General features: G+C 52.3%; 1 protein-coding gene across 1 annotated transcript; it reads right to left on the bottom strand.

Annotated features, from left to right (window-relative positions):
• Positions 1-728: 728 nt before the first annotated feature.
• LOC126574582 (putative N(4)-(beta-N-acetylglucosaminyl)-L-asparaginase GL17147) lies at positions 729-2216 on the bottom strand. Its single transcript, XM_050234859.1, has 3 exons — positions 2001-2216; positions 1518-1900; positions 729-1363 (listed from the first exon to the last, which is right to left on the bottom strand). Exons 1-3 carry the CDS (start codon positions 2119-2121, stop codon positions 806-808), a joined length of 1062 nt encoding a protein of 353 aa, XP_050090816.1. The 5' UTR covers positions 2122-2216; the 3' UTR covers positions 729-805.
• Positions 2217-2500: the final 284 nt, after the last annotated feature.

Raw genomic sequence — 2500 nt, 5'->3', positions numbered from 1 at the left:
CGAGCTGAGCATCGAGCTTCGCGTGGTTGTGAAGTGAAACTCAATCTTTTTGAGGGGGATCGAGAGGAACAAGTTCAAGAGGCACAAACAAGCGCGGGGTGGGTGGTGTGGGAGCCTCCCCCTCATCCCCCCCCCCAACTGGCTTCCAAGACAGACGCCGCCGATCTTGTTCGCTCACGGACCAAACAACAACAACAAAAAAACGTGGAGTGCAACATTTTATTTGCCATTTTATTTTTCAACACTTTTCACACAGATTTCGCCACACGTCGGTTGTTGCCGTGTTTTTTTCTTCAGCTGCTGATCTCGCAATGATGAGTATCATTCCGTCGTCTCGCCATTTTGTTGCCTTTTTGCCCTCCACCCGCGGCCAGATGGTTTCTGCTGCCTTCGGAGCATTAACCGAAACACATCTCAAGCACTTCCTCAAGCTCTCTCTCGTTCTCTCTCCTCTCTAGCTCTCTCTGCGGTATCTAGGTTACTGTGACCACGGATTACGATTGTTGATCGATGTTGTAGGCACCTTGGGCCCCAGCACAAGCATCCGAGTATGCCCTGGAGGATGGATTTTTATCGTGCAAGGCCTCGGCAAGCACAAACCACCGAAGTTAGAGGAGGCTCGGCTCATTCTTAAAGAAGATAACACCCCGCCCAACACCCCGTCAGCAATCATTGCGGATTAGCAACGGATTACAAGGGGTAATCCTTTCGGAAGGCAAACAAACCGCCACGTGGCTTTTGTTTGTGTTAATTTCTGCTGTTGGTTTCCATTTATTCTTGAGTAACCGATTGTCCACGTGGGCTGCTAGACACACTTGACCGTGTACACCTTCACCTCACCCTCCGAATCCGTTCCATCGGCGACAGAGTACGGGAACTCCGCCATTCCATTACATGACGCTCCATGCCGTCCCTCCTTGGTGGCCACCACGATTCCCCCCGTAAACGTGGGATAATATTTAACGATCCGCTTGATCTGTTGCGCTGCAGCCTCATTCGGATCCAGCCCATTCCTTAGCCCCTCCACAGCCAACAGAGCGGGCAGGAACCGCATCATAACATCCCCATCACCGGTAGCTACGGCTGCCCCGACTTCCGAATCAGCATAAGCGCCAGCGCCCGGTATCGGTGAGTCACCGACACGGCCCGGAATCTTGTGGCGCGCTCCATTCGTCGACGTACCCGCTACCACATGGCCCGCGTGATCGATAATGATCATGCTGATGGTGTCGTGATTGTAGCGTCCGAAGCGGAAATCTGTTCGATCCGCTTCCGATGATTCCTCCAACCGATTGTTGCGCACGGCATTGGCTGAAACGGGTTCGTACGGGCCACAGGACATCGATGGGGAGGGTATGACATTCTAAAAATGAAAATTCCGGATTGCGACGCCATTGTGTATTGATTCGCTGGTATTTGCGGAATGTTCCGTGACGCACTTCAATGATCGATCGATCTTGTGTTCAAAGAGTGGGATAAGATTGTCTCTGAACGAGTGATAACAGGCACTTACTTACCCTCCAGAAGTTTGGTTGGCAATGGTTAGCCTTCCACTGCTCCCACATTGTCCGTGACGCATCGGTCTGCAGTGTCTCCCGCCGGAAGCCCATCTGCAGTGCAAAGTCCGTCGCCTGGCTGCCGGCCAGCATCGTGTGCCGTGTGTTACGCAACACGTACTTGGCCACGGCGGCCGCATGCTTCACCTCCCGTAATGCCGCCACCGCCCCAACATCCATCGTAGTCCCGTCCATCAGCATCGCATCGAGCGTCGTCTCGCCCGTCTCATCCGGGCTGCCCCCGTAACCGACCGTTCCATCGCACTGCTCTCGCTCGCAGACACTGCATCCCTCGACCAGCGCATCGATTGGATCGAACTCACCGACCGTCAGCGATTGATAAGCTGTGTCCGTCCGTGTGCGATTGTGTCCGAGAATGAACAGAGAGAGACAATTGAGTCCGCGACAGAGATGCGGCTTCTGAACGATGCACTGGAAGCTTACCTCGAAGAGTCGCGTTTAGGAATCTCCAGGTAGTCACTACCAACGGTAGCCCTCCTTGGGTGTTGGGTAGGGCCGTCGAGAGTAGGACTGCACCGAGTGCAACCACTTTAACCAGCTGCATCACTACCGTCTGGGGCCGAAACTACTTATTCGTTGGTGTTATCACAACAGATGACCACGCAACTGTCACTTGACTGACCGATTGAGAGGCTGCTGCTTGGAAGTTTGTAAAGTGGCGTTGAAGATGGTATTGGTTCTGTCTGTCCGTGATAAGGGCAGCGATGAACGGACCTGTAGATGTATGCCGCCTGGACGCCAAGCATCGAAGATCAGCTGATCGGAGTGGTAATTGTATGCAGAGATGGTGTCGGTTGTACTAAAACGCCAAGTTTGCTTATATTTGTAATATTCTAGGGTGGTTCTAACAGTGGAATTGATTGATTAGAACAAATATGTTTAATAAAATCACTATAGAGTTGTCGCAATATTGAGAAGTGTAA

This window comes from Anopheles aquasalis, chromosome 3 (genome assembly GCF_943734665.1).
Source record: "Anopheles aquasalis chromosome 3, idAnoAquaMG_Q_19, whole genome shotgun sequence".
In the NCBI taxonomy this organism is placed as follows: Eukaryota; Metazoa; Arthropoda; class Insecta; order Diptera; family Culicidae; genus Anopheles; species Anopheles aquasalis.
The sequence above is the reverse complement of the archived record's forward strand: the minus strand, read 5'-3'. Positions and strand labels throughout refer to the sequence as shown.

Coding starts and splice junctions, on each gene's coding strand:
- LOC126574582 (XM_050234859.1), bottom strand. CDS start 2,121: ATGCAGCTGGTTAAAGTGGTTGCACTCGGTGCAGTCCTACTCTCGACG. Junction 1,901..2,000: donor CCTAAACGCGACTCTTCGAG/GTAAGCTTCCAG, acceptor GGACGGACACAG/CTTATCAATCGCTGACGGTC. Junction 1,364..1,517: donor GCCAACCAAACTTCTGGAGG/GTAAGTAAGTGC, acceptor TTTCATTTTTAG/AATGTCATACCCTCCCCATC.